The sequence below is a fragment of the Helicoverpa armigera genome, chromosome 24 (genome assembly GCF_030705265.1).
Source record: "Helicoverpa armigera isolate CAAS_96S chromosome 24, ASM3070526v1, whole genome shotgun sequence".
NCBI lineage: Eukaryota > Metazoa > Arthropoda > Insecta > Lepidoptera > Noctuidae > Helicoverpa > Helicoverpa armigera.
The window spans coordinates 201,789-223,451 of NC_087143.1; the positions used below are offsets into that span (position 1 = coordinate 201,789).

Below are 21,663 nucleotides of genomic sequence, written 5' to 3' on the forward strand. Positions count from 1 at the left end.
GCAAGCTTAGATCAGGGACTGTACCAACCCATTACATAAAAAATATTTTTTTCGCAAGTAAAGAGTAATAAGTAAGTACCTATAAGTATATGTATGAATAACAAAATTATAAATTGCGGTTTCTGAAAAAGTTCGGTATCCGTTCAAACGAATTTCCGTTGAAAGTGTTTATTAACCTCATGTATGCCACATTAAATATTTTATTATTATTGGCTTATATTTCATTTTTCCTGTTTTATTCTCAACAATAAATCAAATAATTAGATACGAGTACCACTACCACGTTAGTTTTATGCGCATAAAAAGTTGACGACCCTAGCGCGACCGCCGAGTTTAGGCATGAAAAGTGAAGTACATACATGAGATTGACTTCCGTACCTATGTATTTTGTGCTACGGTGAAGGAATAGTGAGTGCACCTGTGTCTGCTCTAATACCTACTTCTGCACTATACCTAATATGTCCTGCGCAATTGGCTAATCTCCTTACATGAGAACAGCCGCCGCGGCCGATAATCGGCTAGGATGACATCGTCATCATGTACAATAGACGAGTATGCACAAGTTTCGTACTTTTTAACCGACATCCCAAAAATGAGGAGGTTTCGATTCACATGTATTGTCAAAAGGGAAGGCACAGCATTGGCGTCTCCAGTGGTTTAGCTGTTCTCAGTTCGGGTGGGCAAGCTGAGTCGAGTTCAGTGCTCCACATAGTAATTCGTCGTGAAATGTTGCTTGAACCGAGTTTTGATGATGATGTGGGAGTAATGGACTGCATGCATCTTGCTTTTATGACTTCAAGAGTTTTATTTGAGTCGTAATAATAGAATCATAGAAGTATATTATGAGTGATGTACATGTATGTATACTTAGAGCGATATTTTGCTTATATGAAACGAAATTGAAAATGCAAAAAATAGTAAATTAGTATTCATTTCAACTGCTGTTGTTGCGTTTTCCAAAACTGTTTTAAGCATCAAAGAAAGTGTGACTCTATCTGATGGGAATTTATAAGAATTATCTGTATTCTTATGTGCCTGTTTTCGAAAATTATTTAGCTTTTACAAAGCCGCAATAGTCCTTCAAGTCTTTGCTAGTCTTAGACCTTATTGTAAAGGATCATTATCTCAAAACACCATCTTGGAAGTAGGTTCGTGCCTCCGCGGCGTCGTGTAGCCGTCACCTAGATACTCCGTTACCTTACTGAATCGTGACGAGAAGTACCGAGGCCTACGTACCTCGACTTATTTCCTAATACAAGAGAAATAAGTTGACATCTATCAATACTAGGAAATTGTGTAAAAATAGAGCCAATTTTTTTGTTACTTTGGTATCTCGAAACTCATTTGGCAAAGTGTCATGGAGGATCCGACGTTACCTATCTACTTTATATGCTAAACGTCACAATCCACAACTGTCTAGCCTGCAAATGTAAATAAATAGAACTTTATTCTTCAATTTTTTTTGTTGATGAGGAGTATTTTTATTTATTTGAACGCTAGTGCGTTCACACAATCTCAGGAACTACTTGTCCAATTGAAAAAAAAATCTGTTAAATAAGCCCTTTATAGAGGGAGGCATTAGGCTACTATTTATACGGGACTGAGAATTCGTTTCCAAGGGACAAACTAAAAATCCATTTTCTAGCAAATTCGTCAAAGACGCTCAATCGAGACTTCATTTAAAATCGCTTCAAACATTCCGCAGAGTAATTCTTTTGTCACAAACATAATCTTCACAAAAAACGTTTACTCTACGTCATTAGCTGTTTATAATTGAAGCGTTCCATTGTTTGTTTTTTTTTGGTCCTTATCCACTAGATAATCTTTTAAAATTGGTCCTTTGAACCGTGTGCTGTACACTGATTAGGTACTGTAGAGGTTTTATCTCAATCATCTGCCTAGTCTTTTCTCAACTACGTTGGGGTCGGCTTCCAGTGTAACCGGATACCGCTGAGTAGTAGTGTTTTACAGGGAGCGACTGCCTATATGACCTCCTCAACCCGGGCAACCCGATACTTCTAAGAAAGACTGGTTCTCAGCCTTTCTGACTACTGACTATCCGGTGATCCGTAACGAGTAGTAACAACAGTTTGGAATTAATACAGGCACATAGACAGTGATTTAGTGTAATTAGCATTAGGTACGATTGGCTTGTGTCAGTCTGCCATTAATCGACATAACATAAAGTTTGTAGGCTCTTGAAGAGTTTCTTTTACTCTGGCCCGGTATTGAACTACGGTATTCAAACAGATATCTGTCTATTTATAAAATCGTGTCCTAACGATATTTCTCATTTTCTGATGCACAATATTACTTCATATTCAATGTAAACACTTGACGTGAGCTCGAACAATATTTGCGGCGGCTAGCGCAAGGTTTGCGCAAATTGTAAGATAAGTTAGCGCAGATGAAGCAAGGACTGCGCAAGAGCATTACTAGGAGCGTTTTGTCGGAAATTATCTTCAGTAGATAGAGCGGAGTGGCGTGTTGATTGATGCCTCAGATTCGGTTGCTAAATTATGGGTAATCGTGGTATTTTTAGAGATTTAGGTAGGTAGGTACTTGGGTATTTACATGCGTTATAAGAATCTTGGACAGCAATAACTGAGTTTTGGGCACGATAAACTGTAGTCGGCGGCTGTCATTTGAACATCTTTTACAGTCGTTACTGGCAGAAGCCAGTAAGTTTGATAACCAGTCTTATCAAAGGGTTTTCGGTTGCCCGGGTAACTGAGTTGAGAAAACTGTTTTATCAAATATTCATCATTACTATTTTCAGCGAAATCATCAATCATAGAAAATGCTAATGTTATCATAAAAGTTACAGCAATATAACTGTTGCAATCTACATAATTTATTATTACAATACATAACTGTTAGTTGCGTTTGTACTGATAAGAACGTCAGGATTACGTCAGAAATGCATAAATTAAAACAATTACGTATTTTAACAATAAATTCAAAGCAAATGATATAATTATGATTCTATAGAACGTTTAAATAGCTATGAGGAGTATTTTTAGAATATCGTAAAACATTTAAGCGAGCATTAAGAGAGCGATTAGGTACCTATACTTAATTCAATATTTACACATGATTACCTCAATTTTTTTTCGAACAACTCGGAAAGGAAATACCCACAGAACACTCGACTTGAAAGATGAGACTAATCTTTTTATTACTCCTTCAACAATGATAACATCTGAGGATAAATCTCTATCATTTTTTCGAGGAAAAACTGTGCTAAAAAGCATTCTAATATATGTACATAGTGCTAAGTATTATGAATATTTAATTAATTAGTAAGTACCTAGTATTCGGTAAATGTAAAACAGCCTTTAGTATTAATCTTCCATTGTATGCATTAAATCAAGTAGGCAAATAATCGGTAATTCGTTAACAATCATGAGGGGATCTACCTTATACCACGAACTAAGCATAATTCAGACTAATATTTGCCACTTGATAGCAAAACCTATTCATTACCACATGAAGTTAATGGCTCTATCTTTCTTTGCATTCGTTTCTGAGGGGGTTTTTGTGTATAATGTACCTAATCTTTCGTTGTCTTCTTTTTACTCTTATCGTTAAGATAGTCCAAATACCTATGTCTTATTTGAATTCTGCCATTTCTCTCTCTATATTAACATCGGTTTTATATCTTTGTCAGTAGTTACGGGTAGTCAAAAGTCAGAAAGTGAGACAATCAGTCAAATTGTGACTATGCCTAGATCCAAAAAGTCCAATCGGCACTCTAATGAAGTTAAAGTAATCCATGTTAAATTATGGTATTCCGCTACATCTGGTTACACTGGACCACTGAAACAACTTTGTAAATGGTAGGCAGATGAATGATTTTATCCACCTACAAAGTTTTTGCTTCCCAAATCATTCAGCATAACATGAGCACATCATTACATGTTTGTCGCACCGTAACGTCTGTCGCCGCTATTATTTAGACAATGTACTCTGAAATGTGACTCTCATTATACGAACCGGATGAATTCTAATGAGCCTTATTATGGGACAAATCCTTTGAAAATATTGTGGGCTTGGCGGCTTTATGATGTTGTTAAAATTGTACATGAAGTACCTAGGTGTAGAAAAACCTTACTGGAGTTTAGGAAAATACCTCAGTATATCCTTTTGTTATGAAATTTTCATCTTGTATCTTTTGTATAACATGTAGGTTGCTTTGAGTCGTTATCGCATCTTATTATCGTTATGGTTTCCTAAATTCAGTTGCAGGAATTTTTATTGGATTCGTCTTCCAGTGTCCAAGTTCTATGATAATCATTGTCGTACAAACAAATAGCATAAAGGTGTTTAATTACCTCTATAACATTACCATTAAAATAAAGCATCAAGAAGATTCTGCATAAAAACATATTGTATTAAAGAATAGCCTTCAATTGAGAAAGTCTATATCTAGTCGTTATTAATACACATAGGTAATATAATATATGTACGTCTATGTATCTTTGACTTTCACTTATAATAACTTTTACTTTTCAATATGTATGTGCCATTTATAATTTGTAACTGTCACTTATATTTTTTTAATTAGTCGGTTGCGTGCCTAGTTACAAACTATTCAAAAGTGAACGTTATTGATATTTTACAAATAGTTGTTAAGAGCGTGTACGTCAACCGCGCGCCATTTGGCCTAAAATAGTACTTTTCAAACCACTGTTTCTCAGTAACTTCTTATCCTATAACTATGTTATTTTTTAATAACGCAAGGTAATTTCACTGTCTATATAGTTAATTGAACATAAATTTCTATTTGTGTAGTTTAAATACTTAGAACCCCTATAACGTAACAGATGTTTTATAAAATTCCCGTTCAGCGTCTATTTCGAAGCTTAAATTCATGTGAAAACAGTAGCAAATCTAATCATCTTTATTTTTTTACTCATAGACGAAATCCCCATGCATATAGTTAGTTGAAAACATTTTTTGATTTCGGTCTCTATCTTTCAGAAAAAAATATTTTAACAATGTGAAAAATTGTGAATTTCAAATGCTTTTTTTACCTATCTATCTTACTTAATTTAATATAACAATTATTTACTATAGTAATATAACTCTTTCTTTAAAACATAAACTTTATATTATAATTTAATCTCTCGTTTTTATTTTTTTATAAATTATTTAAAACTACTATAAAACGCTGCACGCGAGTCAACTCAAACCAGACCGCCGCAAGGCTTCACAGAGAGGACGTGTCGCTCCGTCACATCGCGTAGGGTGAATAACCTCTGCCGTGGATACCGAGAATAGAGTACATTTCAAGCGCGACCAATAAATCTTGATACATTACTATTTTATTTAAAGTTCAATTTTGAAGCATATTTTTTTTATCGATTGAGTTGAAATTTTGTTTGAATGTTCAGTTTTAATGACAATGTATGATTCTATATCCAATATGGCGGTATACCCAAGATGGAGAAAAAATGTTTTAATGCATTCCTACGATATGGGTATCAAATGAAAGGGCTTGCTTCAAATGCTGCTTCAAATTTTGACTTTTGATCTCGAATAACTTTTGAAGCATATAGGATAGATAACTTAAAACTTTATTTGCAATGGTAAACCCAAGCTCTTCACCAATATTTGGCTTTCCGGCAATTGTTGTTATTTGACCACAATTTTTCGGTCTGGATGGACTGGACCATTCATATAAACAATCAATTTTTCAAATCGGTCCAGGCGTCTTTGAGAAATCGAGAACAATCAAATTGAGAACAATCACAAAACAATCTAATTGAAACCTCCTCCTTTCTTTTTTTGAAATCGGTTAAAATACAGAAACTCTTAACATTGTCATTAATCATCAGTCGACTATTTAGTACTGTTGAAAATTGTATGTAATATACAGAAAGTCCTCAAAACCAAGGTTTTCATAGGTGCCCGATTTTTTTGCAAAAGAGTGTAAGTATTAACGACTTATTTTCATGCTTTTATATTTTAGACATCCATAGACTTACACTATTTTCCCGCTATTAACTATTTACTAAATAATATATTTTTTGTTCTACCAATTTCACTCGAAAGGATCAAAATGGTTTGTGTGACTATACGTGCAGTATGATAGGCACGCACACAGCCGCGACGCTAGTCTGCGCGGTTTTTTGCGTTGAATTACCTAAAGTTGACATCGCGCGCCGAGCGTACACGCTCTTAACAGATGTTAGGAATAAAATGGCGTCCTCTAGCAATAGGAATGGGTATGCAAGAAAACGTAGTTTTACCAAATTGAATAATGTAGATTTTATCACACAATTCTATTATTATGCATTGACATTAATTTGCTTCCTGGAAGCTTGATTTCTTTTGTCTCAAATGTCATCATTTAATTTTTTCCAAGGTTATTACATAATTTAATTGAAATATCATAAATAGACTAGAATGTTGTTAAAACATGTTATGCAATATTCGTTACGCTCAAGGAAGGACCAATTTTGATCCATAAGTATCATTTTTGTAAATGTCGCCGAAAATAATGTAATAAAATCGATTTGGCAAATATTCTGTGACATATAAATACACTGCAAAACAACGAAAACAATGCATTTGAAATAAAACCATAGATAATAAACAGATGGCTGTGAACTATATTGGAGATCAAACAGGTGACATTGACTTTATTAACAGAATACCTTGTTGGTATTGGTATATTATTATAGAATTCACGTCAGCATCTGCTTAGCATTTTCTCAGCTGTGTCGATGTCGGCTACACGTATTTGATATAAATCGATTGCGAATTAAATACTGTTATTATGCAGTTCAGATAGGCAATCACTCCATGTAAAACACTGGTAGGAGTCAGATGTATTATGACTGGAAGCCGACCACATCTAGGTTTGGGAAAAGGTTAGTCATATGAAAGATATCTGTACTTATTTTTTTATCATACATATTTGTTAAATGAAGACTATTTAAAAAAACCGGCCAAGTGCGAGTCGGACTCGCGCACGAAGGGTTCCGTACCAGAGCAAAAATTAGCAAAAAAAAATCCAAAATATTTATTTTATTCTAGTTTTCAGTATTTGTTGTTATAGCGGCAACAGAAATACATCATCTGTGAAAATTTCAGCTCTCTAAGGACAGACGGACGGACGGACAGAGGAGCGAAAACAATGGGGTCCCGTTTTACCCTTTGGGTACGAAACCCTAAAAATGAGTACCTAATAAAAAATAGGCTCTATGAACGATTCGGTGCAGTAATAAACTCTAATCACAATATGACCAGACACATTCACTAAAATTAGATACACCTTAATTCCTACAGAATAACAGACTTATAAATTACCCTCGTATGTAGGTCAGTGGCTGATAACAGAACAATAGAAGGAGATTATAGTCTAGCGAGTCCAGTCGCACTGGGTCGCTGTGGCTTATCTCGCAACGTGTGACCAGACACTTATGAATGACCACGTCATTCTGTCTGGTTGAAGGTCTTCAAATTTAAATTATTTATAGAGTTTGTTCTTTAAATAGATGTTATGTACGTACATGTTTATTAAGAAGCGGGATGTTAATATGAAAGTATGTAGGATCTTAATTCCTGAAAGTTTAAAACTTTTAAGATGACTAATTCATCTTGGAACTATGTATTATGTACTTTCACAAAATATTTGTATAAGTGTAATTTGGTCTTGTTTAGATGTTTATTTTCAAAGGTATACTAAAATAGTTAGCTTACCGTCATATAAATCCCATATAGGCTTAATTGCTTGAGTAATAAAATCTAAAATTATCTCACAGCCATAAAACGCACTCATAAAAGATTGCCAAGAATTTACTAAACACTATGTTGAGTTAATTCTTACTACATTGCTCAATGAGTTTTATTGCAATCAGCATTTTTTCACTATAAAAAGACAACATTAGCGTTAGAAAAACAGGAAAATAGAAATCTATTTTGATAAACACTTGAACTATTTTTACAACTCAAGTTATAAATACTCGGATGATAGATTTGCGTTGATTTGCGTAAATAAGATAAAAGTGATAGATATTAGTCATGAATCCCGTGACTTTTCATGCACATTTATCGTGACATACCTATAAAAATATGCTATTTACGTAGGTACAAAGAGAGCGATTGAGATAACATGTTCGATTTTTGATCGATATTTTCTGGTCTTTTAAGAATGATCTCGTTGAGTGGCCTTATTGATAATGTTGAGAGGATTCTGTTGTTTATTTTGTTAACTAATGTGCTGATATTAATTATAAGGCCCTATAATAGTTTCGGATAGCGGTTTTAACTGTGTTTCATCGGAACTACTTCGATCGCCCTGTTAAAAAGTAACCTTCCTCAATGAATGGGCTGTATAATACTTATTTTTCTTTTTTAATGATTAAGAAATATTAGCACCACAAGGACCTTACAGTATGACATTCAAGCTTACAAACATCTTAAGCTTAGCTATACCTACAATTAGTTTAGAGTTGATTTGAAATGAATGCCTTTCATCTTCTTGAAAGATACTTTAGCTGCATTTGAAACCGAGATGAGTTGGTGTTTGGATCCGCAATTGGTTATGCGTTCCGCAATGCTCAAATGGCTCATAAATCTCGAAGTACATTGCAACTTGTACAGTAATAATATAATTTTGTTGCATTTTAGGTCAGTACCTACGTTCTCTTTCGTCCTTGTGTGCACAATATCTTATAGAAGCAACGAGTATAGTTGCTATTAGAACCTCTTTAGCAATAGATCTTATCAAACACATTTGTCTATCCAATTTGTAGTTATCTATGGTTATCAAATAGCTCGACAGTTCATGTCTGGTGTACCTACTTAGTTATTTTGTCTATTTACGATGTACTAACGATACGACTAGAATATACATATTTTAACACGACATTGGTCGAATATTTTTTGTCGACTGTTGTTCTATGTGACAAAAAATGTCTTCAACACACCATAATATGGTAAGACTTGGTGCTAATCTACTTATAAATTGGCATTGAAATCGTACCTAACTAAGTAGGTACTCGTATATGTATGAATTCTTTGATTGGGCGTTAAATCTATTATTCTGTAGAAGGCTTTGGTTATTTGAAAATGATAATTATGTTTACGTGACACAATGAACTCTTATCTAAACATAAGAGTTATGTAAATAACTTAAACGTTTAAACTCTGTCGTATGACCTAGGTCATGGTCCCATGCAACATAAATACCTCAGTGAGATAACATGCAATCCATCAAAGCTATATTAAAATTATCATAAACCTCAAGCATCAGGCACTACTTTCATGTTCACCGATAAAATCGGCCTTCTATTTGAAGGCACAGATTTAAAACACCGATCTTTTCACCGATCAATAATTCAGATAAAAGAAAATAGACAAGCAAAGTGCTACGTGAGATATTTTTGGAAAACCTCGAATTTTCAGATTACAAGATAAAATGACTTGAATTTCCTGTCTGGAAAAGGAAATGACTTCAAATAGTTGTTGGGCCTTAGATTCGAATAATCTAGAAGGTTTGTAAAATTATATTGTAATAAATTGGGAGCAAAGGTTCTATTGTTTAGTTACAGTTGACTCATTCGGATGACATCATGCCAGTTATAAAATTAATAAAACAAAAACGAATTTAATGATAGACTAGAAGTAAAAAATATATGTAACACATAGTCACGTAGTGTTGTTACCAAGTCACTAATATACCTTAATATGTATCATTAAATGACGCAGTGCTTTTTATTAAGAACAAAAACCTCACTTAATTTATTTAGGCTAGATATTATAATAACATTATTGGCTATATAAAAAGTGTCGGTAATTATTTATTTAATTAGGTATATAATATTGGCCTTGGACGTTAATGTTTGAGCTACTTATCACCATAGGTAATTTTGCTGTAATAATACAAAAAAATAAGTGATTCCGACGAATTGAGAACTCTTTTTTGGAAGTCGGTTAAAAAGAAAACATTGTGTAAACGTATGGATTTAATATAAACAACTTATTAGGATTACAAACATCTTATTTACTAATTAATCGTGTAATATGGAAAACATATTAAACAACAAAATTGCGAAAATATGGAAGTAGTTCAACCATTAACGTCCGCGAATGTACTTTAATAAGTTTCAAAAATAGCCTTCTGAAGGTCCAACTGTCAATTTAGGTATAAATAAAAGAAGATAATATCATGATCATCTGATACATATTTGAGTCGAATCATGTGATCTAGTCACGCTGGTAGTTATCAGTATAATTTCGTTAAGCTGCTCTCGAAGTCGGCTCCTTTGATACAAGTGTGTATCTGCGTAATACACTTCGAGTGGATTTATTTGTTTTTCTTCAAACTGAGAGTTTCCGGATTAGGTATGGTGCATCAAGGATGTCACTTTTGTAACCCCCGTGGATGTGTTACTGACTTTGCGGGATATTGATACCTTTATGCGGTAAAAATATATGTCATCAACTGCCGCAAGTGATTTCTTGCATCTGAAATCTATATTGAAATTAGCCTTAAATAAAACTACCGGAGCTTGAAAATTCACATCCTCCGAGCATTTTTCCCAACTATGTTGGGGTTGGCTTCCAGTCTAACCGGATTCAGCTGACTACCAGTGCTTTACAAGAAGCGTCTGCCTATCTGCCCTCCTCAACCCAGTTACCCGGTCAACCCATTACCCCTTGGTTAGACTGGTGTCAGACTTACTGGCTGCTGACTACCCGTAACGACTGCCAAGGATGTTCAATGACAGCCGGGACCTACAGTTTAACGTGCCATCCGAAACACAGTCATTGGTGTCTAAGGTATACGTAGCTTGAAAATTAGCTTTGAGATATTGATGCGTCATTATCTGCCATGGAAACACAGCTTACCTAGATTGTTCGACTAGTGAGAATGATATTTTTTGGCCTCCTTATAACTTCCTATATTAAGAAGACTGGCAATTTCCACCGTTAAATGATGCTGTGCATACTCTACTAACACGGAAAAGGGCAATCCTAGTAATGACTGAACTAAAATCCGCCTTCAGTTGAACGAGATAACTAGTATTTGTATACGTTATCATAAAGATTAGCGCTAAACACAGTTTCGTGTTAGCTAATGTGTCATTAACATATTAAATATTGTGTTGTTTGTGTTTCCTTCAATTTGAGTATTTTTATTATTCTTAAAAATTACGTTAAAAATAGTGGTCTTTTGATCCGAATTTGAATTACGTATGTAACTTAAATAAAAATACTTTGACTCGTCTTGACTAAATCTAGTTTAAATTTTTATTTCATTACTTATTATGCTCCTGCTCCACCTGCGTTAGCGTTAACGTTAATGTCAATGGCCAACTACACGTTACTTATTGCATTAAAAATGCGTGTTGGCTACACTTAGGTACAATTCTGCAAAGAGTTAATCCCTCATGAAGTTACGCGTTAACACACATTGAAGAGGTTAAACTCAGACACACAAAATAATTCTAAAAACTAAAGCTTTCTCATTTGACCATTCCATTACCGTGCTCGTAAAATGCAGTTACCGCTTAAACAAAGTATCTACACTCGTCCTTGCATGCGTGCAATGAGATGGCATTAATGTAGCCAACATCACTTAGCGCTCTAAGCTACGCACTAAAACCCTTTGATGTGTCCAAAAAACCGACACCCGAGTTATCGCTTAACGTTTAATGCTATTCATAATGCCATTTGTATAAATTGCCATTAAAACGTTGGCCACATCTGCGTAATGCCAAAATTTAACGCGTTAAGACGCAGGTGGAGCAGTAGCATTATAAAAAAAAATATCATAACACTTAAAAGTCATCTAACTTATTCTTCCGGAAACCAATACTTTATCATGGAAAAAACTATCTGAATAACATTATAATGACAAACATGACATTATAATGTTATTCAGAAAGACGTATAACTTATTGACATAACACCAAACTGAATTATGAAAGTCACCATCCATTCAAAAAATATGTAAACCATTGTTGTCCTTCAAAATAGCATTATCACTGCAGAAAACAAGTGAACCCGACTACAACAACTAGTCCAGAATATTCTCGCAGATATATTATCGATAATGACCAGATAACAGCCGTTTATTATGCCAAGTATTTTAACCTAAACCAGCTTTACTGACACATCGTGCGTTTAACTTAACTGAAATTACTAATAACTGTGCAAAATATTTCATACAAAAAAATAATTAACGTCCCTAAAATCTATTAAGTATTTATCTATTTACAAGTGTTTTTGTTTATGTAATATTATTTGTTTCAAAATGGAAACATATTCCGTAGACTCGGATCCGCAAAAGTCTAGCGTAGTTACAAGTGTTTGGTTTAAATTAGTTGTATTACCGCTGTCAATATCGTTTATATTACTGTTGTGTTTATTGTATAACTGCTACAGAAATAACGTGGAAATGTAAGTATTGTCGTTATTTACTCACACAATTTATGTATCTCATCATCCTCCGAGCCAATTGGGATTGGGAAAAACCCAATCATGTTGGGGTCGGCTTCCAGTCTAACCGGATTCAGCTGAGTACCAGTGCTTTACAAGAAGCGACTGCCTATCTGACCTCCTCAACCCAGTTACCCGGGCAACCCGATACCCCTTTTCGGTTAGACTGGTGTCAGACTTACTGGCTTCTGACTGCCCGTAACGACTGCCAAGGATGTTCAATGACAGCCGGGACCTACAGTTTTACGTGCCATCCGAAACACAGCCATTGGTGTCTAAGATATACTTAGAAAGTACCTACATACAAACTTAGAAAAGTTGCATTGGTACTTGCCTGACCTGGGATCGAACCCGCGCCCTCATACTTGAGAGGTTGGTCCTTTACCCACTAGGCCACCACGACTTTTTATGACTTTCACACACAATTTATGTATCTGCACTTACAATTTAGTTTCAAAGAGTTCCACTAGTTAACAAACAAAAGTTAACTCATATTAAAATTCGGCACTTGGAACTCTTAATGCTACGTAATTATTAAGGTTTCAGTCTATTATTACTTTATAATATTTATATACCTACTAACTGTTACGCACAATTTCATCATGCACCATTTTTTTTCCAAACTCACCAAAAGTACAAGTTTCTGTAAACTTTTGTAGTATTAAGATCAATATAGAGATCACTATACCAAATGGAAATGTAAAGATTTTCATAGTAAGAGTTTTCACTTCAAGTCACTTGTTTATCGTTCTTTGTTCATCCAAATCAGAACCAAATAAATAAGATAAAATAATGGTTTACCCCTGACGAGCTTGATATTGCATCATCAAATTAGGTTCCTATGTACTTACTACTATTAGAATATAGGTAATATACTTATCTAGTCAGAATGAAAAACTTTCACCCACGCAGTTTACAATCTCTATGAGAATCAACGAGTGTTAACTTATCAATAGTATTGATTTGTTTGTAAAAGCTTTTAATGTTCATGACCTTTCCTTATCATAACATTGTTCTTTCGAACAAAAGCATTAAGTTTGTATCTGTTTCTTTTGTTCTATTAGGAGTGTCCAAATAATTCTCAATAGAGTTAAATAGAGTGTTTATGGAGTTTCTTGCCTCTCTTCTCCATGAGACCAACTTTTTGGAACCGTGCAACTAGTGTGACGTTTCATAGGAGCCTGCAAAGGCCTATTTGAAATAAAAAAAAATTGACTTTGACTTAGTTAGAGTTTTCCTTTCGTATGATTTAATATTTTCTTCACTATGTATACCGGTATTCAAAATTCCAAAAATACCTCATGGTGCCGTAGTCCAAAGTATTTTTTTAGATTCGGAAACAAGGAAAAACAAAGCTAAACAAACTTACGTGACTTTTAGGACCTTGTGTTCACAGCAAGGTCCCTCATGCACTCATCTGTGTGTATGTATGTGTGTGTGAGTGTGTGTGTCAGTCCAAGCAATTGGCGAGTTCCGATTATCATCCATTAACTGAATAGCCTAGTTGCAGGCAATCAGATGATTCATTTAGTATTTTACGAGTTTTGCTCGGACTGAGGTCACCGATACTAATAAATTATCATCAAAAGTATCAGCTTTAATTGGCTAGAGTTAAATTATGAACACGAGTAACAGAATTTCTTAGTGAAGTTGTACCTGCACAGTGGCTAGTAGATACATATTTTCATTACGGACAAAAATAATCACTGATAACTAAAATAATGGCTTCAATATAACACGAAACCGATTACATATTGATTTCTTCTGACACTTATGCGAATATTAGACATTTAAATAAAACTACTTTTACGGGTTTTATTGCGGTTACTTATATTATATTTTATTTTAATCACGACGTTTCGGCTGAATCCGGTTAGTCTGGAAGCCGACCCAACATGATTGGGAAAAGGCTCGGAGGATGATGAATCACGACGTTTCGGATCCTTTACAGCTGTCCGTAAAATCCGTAAAATTAGTTTTATTTAAACGAAACCGATAATTTTACTGAAAACGATCAGTAGTAGGTACTAAGTTTTTGGTATGATTGTAGTCTATTACTAGGGCTGTAAAAATAGATTTTACGATATATTGATTAGCATGCAGTTCCTAATTACAGCTTCCATAAACATTGTAAGGTTTTTATGCTCATATGAAGGCGAACGGAAAACATAAAATAAACTGTTAAACCCAAGTCTTTTGCTGTTATTTTTAGACTCGTTTTGATTATATCTAAAAATAAAGTTGGTATAAAAATACAGATTTGAAATTTAAACTGTTACATGATCTTCGTCGAGGTTTAGTTTTAAAAGTATTCTGAAGTATTCTTCTGTGTTTTATCTTTATTTGGACATTTTCAATTATTTACAAAACGTTAATAAAAACTGCATTAACTGCACTTGTAGTAGTAAACTTCTCTTTGAACAACCTTAAAGTAATAAAACAATTTTTTATCCACGATTTCCACATTTTAGATAACATTGTTACGTTTACATTACAACAAAGAATAGCTTTATATAACTTCCTACGTAGGTATATCTATTTAGTTAGTATGCGGTAGTGAAGATAACAATTAAAGGCGAAAAGGAAGAGATTTTATTCATCATTGTTTTTCCGGTGGAAAGTCTTCACTTTAAAGATCATACAGAAGGTATTTAGATCCAGACACTAATATAATTAAGAGGAAAAATTTTGCTCCGAAACTACTAAACCGATTTGAAAAGTCTGGGTACGTTGTGGGATGGGAACCCGCTATTTTTGTATGGAATTACGAAAACACAGATTACTCCTCCTTTTAATAACTTTGTGGAAGCGCTTTTGTGTTTATATTTAACCTTTAAAGGTGAAGGTCTAAGTAGTGTATTGTACTCGCAACCGGCGTGTATACCTGAGTCGAGGTATGGACGAAGCTAAGGAGGCATGAAAAGATCGCAGTAATGGCTTCCTCTGAGGTCATGTAACTATCCAATACTACTGATATTATAAACGCGAAAGCTTGAGGGCTTGTTGAGCTTGTTTGGAAAAACATGGATGCAAAAACAGCTGCTTGGATATTGATGAATCTTGATAGTACTGTGGCTTATGTATCCGAATAACACGCAAGCCTCTTTTTATCTATTTGCGGGAAGTAGTTCCCTCGGGACTAGGGCTGCCATCTCGAATTTCGCTAAACCCGGACAAACACTTAAAAACCGGCCAAGTGCGAGTCGGACTCGTGCACGAAGGGTTCCGTAAATTACAGTTAAATCAACCTATCTCAAAAACTATAAGAGATACTTTGATCAAACCAAAAATCGTTGAAAGAGTTAATTAGCATGCATCACCTCTATTTTTTTTAGAATTTTATACCCCGTAGTTATAAAAATAGAGGGGGGGGGACATACTTTTTACGACTTTGAGAGCTGATATCTCAAAAACCGTTCACTTTAAGAAAAATGTTTTTTAGAAAACTTTATATCATTTTAAAAGACCTTTCCATTGATACCCCACACGGGTATGTACATCGAAAAAAAAAATTTCATCCCTCAGTTACATGTATGGGGGGCCCCACCCCCAATTCTTTTTTTTACTATTTAGTGTCATATTTTTGTAGCGGTTCATACAACACATATTCCCATCAAATTTCATCACTGTAGTACTTATAGTTTCCGAGTAAATCGGCTGTGACAGACGGACAGACGGACAGACGGACATGACGAAACTATAAGGGTTCCGTTTTTGCCATTTTGGCTACGGAACCCTAAAAACCCGGACATTTGGCGTAAATCGCATTTTTCCCCCGAACCTAATTTGTAATCCCTACACTATTAACATATACTTAAATTCAATGATTCAATTCCTTACATGAAAAGTGTCCGGGTTTTCCCCGGACACTTCTTGAAACCTCGTCCGGACGGCCCCCGGACGGCCTCCAAACGAGGACAAATCCGGGGAAACCCGGACGGATGGCAGCCCTACTCGGGACGTGTGTCAAAGACGCGAATTTACGCTTGTGTGTTTATTAATAAGGAACTTTAGTATACCTACAATTAATTGACAATCAGATGACTCGTTTTCCGTAAGACCCATTAAACGTTTTTGATTCATAATGTATGTGTAAGGAAATGATAGAAAACTGGACCACTTGTCCTGATAACCATGGTTCAAAGGACCCACAAAATAACAAACTCTTCATTATTTCACCTTAAACTTCACTTCTCAAAATAACACGACAGCAACCTTCAACTGCTATCATGTCCAACATCTTTATAATTATGTACTTTTCTCTAAAACTAACAGAGATATGATAACATTCAGTGTTTTACCCATCCGCGAATACCGAGGTCGACCAGCCGCTAATTAATAACAACTAAAAAAAAATTATTAAAGAAAAATCTTATTAATGAAAACTTATTTAAAAAATAAAGTTCAGTGACTTATTTCGGAACTTTTGCACACCGTTTTTCGTTTGTAAACTGTATCCATATTGAATTGTGGTAGTGTGCAAATCGTCAATCAAATCTTTCTTCTGTCTGTTCGTGTCAATCTGTCTGTGTGAAGATGTTGTCACAAATGGCTGGTCTAGTTTTGGTGGTGTTTGCTCCTTTATTTTGCTATTTGACATATTTGCTAACGTTGTTCTTGCTGTATTGTATCACTAAGTATCAGAATGGTGAGTTATTTTTGTAAATGTTTGTGTTAAATTTATTGCCGCCTAAGTAATGTAGGGATCGTTTTAATTTTGCCTCATTTTCAACTAACTATTACACCTATTTTTTATCTGTTAATTGTGCTGTTGCGAGAATTTGAAAGAAATCTTGAAAAGTAACTCGAAAGACGTGACTCTATATTAAGTAACTTTGTGTTATCTACCAGAGTTATGAAATTCTCACTAATGTCATTGTTTCATTTTGCAATCATGTATCGAAGAGTGGTCTAGCAACCTGCAATATGAATGAAAATTAAAGTAGCTAGCGGAATGTCACCATAGAAGACAATTTTCTTCGAAAATACATATACATATTACAGTGAAGTGTGATAACGTACCTACGTGAATTCAGTCAAAGATATTCTAAAATTATCGTTCAAATACGAAATGATACCGCCTGGGAAAAACCATAGTTTTATTTGGTTTGCAACTAGAATACGTAGCAAATAGTAAAAGCTAAAGCAAATTCTTTTATCTGAGGCTCAAGTGATTAACTGACATTAATTAGTTATCTCGCACGGGTTTGGGTGTACATAGTGATAAACTATGTTTATTGTGTTATTATTGTGATATAGAAATTAGGTAGGTTGATGACGTCTGAATTTCAGGATGTTAGGTACTTACTTTTCTTAAGAATAAAAGATTTCACCTTAGTAAGTTTTCTTGGTTAAAATCTCAGAAATCGCATAGGGTGAATAAGAGCGTCCGCATGCTGCAAACTTTTAGTTAGCCGATAGTTTTAATGCGTTCATAAAACATTATGCACTTATGCAGAACTTCTTATAACGATCAGGTATCCGGTTGGACTAGACCAAAATATATTAGAACAAATCGCCAAAAGTTAGGTTTTAAGGAGTGGGAGTTATGGTAAAAAACCGGCCAAGTGCGAGTCGGACTCGTGCACGAAGGGTTCCGTAAATTACAGTTAAATCAACCTATCTCAAAAACTATAAGAGATACTTTGATCAAACCAAAAATCGTTGAAAGAGTTAATTAGCATGCATCACCTCTATTTTTTTTAGAATTTTATACCCCGTAGTTATAAAAATAGAGGGGGGGGGACATACTTTTTACGACTTTGAGAGCTGATATCTCAAAAACCGTTCACTTTAAGAAAAATGTTTTTTAGAAAACTTTATATCATTTTAAAAGACCTTTCCATTGATACCCCACACGGGTATGTACATCGAAAAAAAAAATTTCATCCCTCAGTTACATGTATGGGGGGCCCCACCCCCAATTCTTTTTTTTACTATTTAGTGTCATATTTTTGTAGCGGTTCATACAACACATATTCCCATCAAATTTCATCACTGTAGTACTTATAGTTTCCGAGTAAATCGGCTGTGACAGACGGACAGACGGACAGACGGACAGACGGACAGACGGACATGACGAAACTATAAGGGTTCCGTTTTTGCCATTTTGGCTACGGAACCCTAAAAAAACGGAAAAGTCATTGCATAGACCCTCTGACCCTCTTTATATTAGCGTGAAGTGTAGTTAGAGCGAAAAAGTATAAAAAGGATATTACCAACGATCGTTACAAGAATTGTCACAACAAAACTAACATGTCACGACCAGTAAACATAGTAATACTTTCTACCCATATTAGTAACGAATTGTTCCATTGTACTACAAATATGCTAATGTAATTCACATGTTTTGTCCATCATAATTATAAACACCTACTAGCTGTACCCCGCGCGTCAACCATGGGGTATGACGTCATACATTTTAGGCCAAGTTTACCGACAAATTAAACAACAGTTTTCTTAAAATAATTGTTTGCTTTGAAAATTGAGCGCGAAAATTCATAGTAAACAGTTGTTATAAGAAAAACTGCCGTTTACGTTGTCGGTTAAATTGAGCTTTAGCAATTATGACAATGTTCTGTGAATGAATGACGCTCTATAAAACTCCAACGCAGTTTTCTTTGTCAGTGAAATGAGGCTGAAGTTATAGATGTAATGTTTATTTGATGATGACGTTCAGGTACATGACAGTTTCAGTTTTAAATTCTTTTTTATGATAGCCTTTGTTTAATTTAAATAACTTGGAAGTGTATAATAGGAACACGCATTATAAAAGATAACACAAGAAGTAATTGTAAGATTTCGATCACCTATCATAAAGAAAAACTGACATATTCAAATTGAAAACCGCCTCCCGTTTTGAAAATCCTTCATAAAGATCATAGTTTCGACTCTCTGATAGATACTTTAACATGAAGTTTTGTATTAGTCAGTACTATGCTGTAGTAAGTAATACAAAGCCCGAGCATACGTGACCGGTATCAGACCTTGCAGTACCAATGTTAGAGGCCATTGAGTTTTAACTGTCGGCTGCCGAACGCAATACAACGGATATCTAACTAATTATATTATGTGCGTTTTGTAATTATAATATTCATTCAGTTAGCTTTTAGGTTCAGTTTCGATTTTACAAGGTTTTTTTTTAGATAAAATTAACATGTTTTTAAGGTACGTATTTTCAATTGTAGTTTTTAGTTCGTAAAATCTGGTTTCGAATACATAACTGTTAAATAAATAATAAATTAATTGTTAATGGAATAGATTAGAAAACGTTAAGTTTCTAACTGTAGTGTGCTTATTTATTCATTATCTACAAGGCCATTGTTGAAGTAAAAGTATTTTTAACGAGATAATTCAACTTTTAATTATAAGTACTCGTAATCGACGAATTATTAATTTAAGTCATTAATTGCATAATTTTATAATTTGCACTTAATTATTTAATCGTTAAATTATTTCAATTATTATTTCGATTTCTCTCGAGATTTCTCGAGCAATTTTTTATTATTCATTAGAGGTTTCGGAAACTATTTTAAAAAATATTTTCAGTTTTTTCACGCAAATATTGTTATTAATGCTAGAAGATTAACAATTCAATTCACAGATAACCTGACAGTCATTTATAGGTAGTCTAATATAGTATATCCTATAATTTGTCAACAATAAGCAATAAACATAATCAAATAATGTTTCTAGTGCATCATAAAACAATAATTAAATATTGTAAACAAACAATTTTCCTTATAATCTCATTAATTATCTAGATTATGAAAACTGGGTCTGTCAGTAATCTAATCAACGGTAGAATATCGAACTCATTATATTTTAAGGTTTACACTCGAGGATAGAGATTGGTCAACAAACCACGTGTTTTGACAATTATTTTTTGTTTTGATATACTTAATAATATGGTAAATGTAGTTGTAATAATTTTCTGCGTAATAGTGATAGGAGTGATCGTTTATGTGTCTGAATATATTTGGTTAAGTAAGTATTTGGCATTTTATGAAAATATGTTTTTCATACATTTTCCGCTTTACCGAAGACGGTAACTTTTCTTTGTTGCATTTTATCTGTGTTCATGTTTGATCTGTGTTCATGTTTGTTGGGCTACAATGTGTGAGTTCGAATCTTGGAATGCGCGTTTTTTTTTGTTTTTCAGTTTTATAACAACTGGAACTATTTTTGCTATTGTATCAAAACATTCTTTTATATACACTCTTTTGCAAAAAAAACGGGCACCTATGCGAAATCTTAGTTTTAAGGACTTTGCGTGTATTTCGAAGGGTTTTAATGATTGTAGTATGTTTCTAACATCAAAAGAGTTAGCCGAGAATGCGTGAGAGTGTATTCTAAATTTGAATTTTGCACAATTGCTAAGAAATTGGTTAAACCTTGTTTTGGACTAATTGCTAGCAGAAAGTTCGTCGGTGTTTTGAAAAGTTTTTGAAAGGATTTTTGTAGAATTTCAAGACTTTTAAAAATGTCAAAGTCCGATAGGAGACGAGTTGTGATCGGCACTGCTTACTTTAAATTGGTTTTGTCGCAGCGAAAGGTATTGATACACTCCTAAATAGTGTTTATTTTTGAAAAAGCGATATTTTAAAACACGTGGGTACAATATCTAAACAATAGAACGCTTTACACTAAAATACCGAAACTCTTAACATTGCCATCAACCATTGGTATAGCCCATTTAGAGCAGGTGAAAATTTTATCAAATACGCATAGTTTTTCAAAAATGTTTTGATCTAACAAAAAAGTACATTAATCATTAATTAAAACTGCATTATCATTTTTCTGAAAATCACTCAAAAACTTTTCGAAACACCGACGAACTTTCTGCTAGCAATTAGTCCAAAACAAGGTTTAACCAATTTTTTAGCAATTGTTCAAAATTAAAATTTAGAATACACTCTCACGCATGCTTGGCTAACCCTTTTGATGCTAGAAACATACTACAATCATTAAAACCCTTTGAAATACACGTAAAGTCCTTAAAACTAAGATTTCGCATAGGTGCCCGCTTTTTTTTCAAAAGAGTTTATTTTTTTGTTGAGGATTCGTGTAAGTATATTTTTTGTAGTTAGAAATTATTTGCTGTCAAAAAATTCATATTTGAAAACAATTTGACACATTGTCTTTCCTACATTTTGTTCATTTGATAATATTGTTTTTTGTTGTGCAACTGTGCTGCCACATAGTGGC

At 34.1% G+C, this 21,663-nt stretch overlaps 1 protein-coding gene across 4 annotated transcripts in view; it reads left to right on the plus strand.

Moving 5' to 3' along the window:
* Positions 1-21,663, plus strand: part of LOC110379324 (uncharacterized) — a 66,016-nt gene that overhangs the window by 17,225 nt on the left and 27,128 nt on the right. The window contains exon 1 of one of the 4 annotated variants that reach the window (XM_064041091.1): positions 16,977-17,104. The exons of the other annotated variants lie outside the window; for them this stretch is intronic. Within the exon in view, the coding sequence (XP_063897161.1) occupies positions 16,993-17,104 (112 nt within the window). The 5' untranslated portion in view covers positions 16,977-16,992. Of the gene's footprint in view, positions 1-16,976; positions 17,105-21,663 lie in introns of those variants that run through there. 4 annotated transcript variants of the gene reach the window in all.